General features: G+C 33.4%; 1 protein-coding gene across 1 annotated transcript; it reads right to left on the minus strand.

The window, feature by feature from the left end:
- Positions 1-297: 297 nt before the first annotated feature.
- LOC142150504 (olfactory receptor 11L1-like) lies at positions 298-1,242 on the minus strand. The gene has a single exon (XM_075205700.1). The coding sequence runs from the start codon at positions 1,240-1,242 to the stop codon at positions 298-300; it is 945 nt and encodes a 314-aa protein (XP_075061801.1).
- Between the last annotated feature and the right edge of the window lie 602 nt (positions 1,243-1,844).

A 1,844-nucleotide genomic window follows, 5' to 3' on the forward strand; every position in this document is an offset into this window, starting at 1 on the left:
ATGTTTCAGGCCAATTGTTAAACCGCCATCACTTCTATAACTCAGAGTCTCAATGAAAATAAATATTCCATATTACTAAACAGTGCAGCGCTATCAATGACAGATGACTACAATCTTAACAAGCCAAAGCAGAAATGTACAAAGCATACTTCAAGAAATGGCTTTTCTAAGGCATAGTATTCTTCTACGAATTCACAGAACATTTTGTTGTAAGTATTTATGATCACATCTGTCCTTAAAAAAATGTGTAGACTTGCAATATTAGGACCTTATTTTATTGCTGTCTGTATGTCTTTTTTATTTTTTTTTCAATTGCATTTGAATATTTACAATAATTTTTTGAAGAGTTCGTCTGATCTCATGGTTCCTGAGGCTGTAGATAATGGGATTCATCATAGGAGTCACCACAATGTACAATAGAGACCTAAACTTGTTTGTGGTAAATGAGCTCTCGTCAGATGGTGCCATGTACACTGTAATTAGAGATCCATAATATATACATACAGTGGCAAGGTAGGAGCTGCATGTGGAGAAGGCTTTTTTTCTGCCACTGTTGGATGGAATGTTAAGTATGGTGATGAAAATGATGATGTAGGTTATGAGGATTAAAAAAAAAGGAATGAAGAACACTAAAATAGATATGAAAAAATCAAAGAAGAACAAGATGGAAGTGTCTGAAGAAGACATTTCTACTATTGGGCCAAGGTCACAGAAGAAATGGTCAATGTAATTGAGACCACAAAACTGGAATTGGCAAACCATAATTATTTCACTTGATAAAATGAAGTCCAAGAACCAAGATCCGACAATCATTTTGAGGCAGACATGGGGCACCATTATTGAATTATAACGCATAGGATTGCAAATGGCCAAATATCGATCATACGACATTATAACAATAAGAAAACATTGCACACATCCAAAAATTGAAAACATGTACAACTGGATCATGCAGCCAGTGACAGATATTTCTTTTACATCCCTTAATATGATATCTAACATCATTGGTATAATGGTGCTGGTTATTAGGACATCGGCTACTGCTAGATGTTTAAGGAAGATGAACATTGGAATTTTGAGATGATCACTTGTGGACACCAAGACAATAAGGACAAGGTTTCCATTTAGTACCACAATGTAGGAGAAGAGGAAGACGATGAAGAGTAGAATTTTGTATTTATAAAGACCTTGAAATCCAAGAAGTAAAAACACTGTGACTTCAGTCTGATTGTCCTCACACATTCTGAGGAAGAGGTCACTGACCACACTTTTTTCCTGAAAGAAAGCTAACACTGTTTATGTAATTTGCTATCTTTGAACATATTGTAAACTATGATAAATTATCACCAAACAATACAACAGTTATCTTGGGTACCTCTGGAAAGGTAGCACATTTCAAAGCATATTTTACTGATATTATTTTAATTTGAACTACATTAATCACCAACAGAAACTAATGTTTATCTATCCCAATATCACTTCATGCTTATCTTGGCTAGCCTCATGTTTTAGCTAAAAAATATTTTATTATTTGAATGCTAATTTTTAAAATTATGTAAATTATATTCTTCTATCCAAAATTTATCCAAAATTTGTTTAAATTGATACCTACTTTTAAACTATTTGACTTTATCATACAGATCATCAAGTGAATTTTTTAAAGGTCCATACAATTCTACCACTCTGAAATTCTGGAATTCCAGAGTCAATGTTAGGAGGGAAGTTAATGGACAGGAGATACTATTGTGGACAAAAACACATCATGGAGATGTCACCCACCCAACATCACATTCAACAATCACAACATGCAATACTTCTATATCCAATCTTTTTTTCCTTTTTAA

The sequence above is a fragment of the Mixophyes fleayi genome, chromosome 4 (assembly GCF_038048845.1).
Source record: "Mixophyes fleayi isolate aMixFle1 chromosome 4, aMixFle1.hap1, whole genome shotgun sequence".
Lineage (NCBI taxonomy): Eukaryota > Metazoa > Chordata > Amphibia > Anura > Limnodynastidae > Mixophyes > Mixophyes fleayi.

Coding starts and splice junctions, on each gene's coding strand:
- LOC142150504 (XM_075205700.1), bottom strand. CDS start 1,242: ATGTGTGAGGACAATCAGACTGAAGTCACAGTGTTTTTACTTCTTGGA.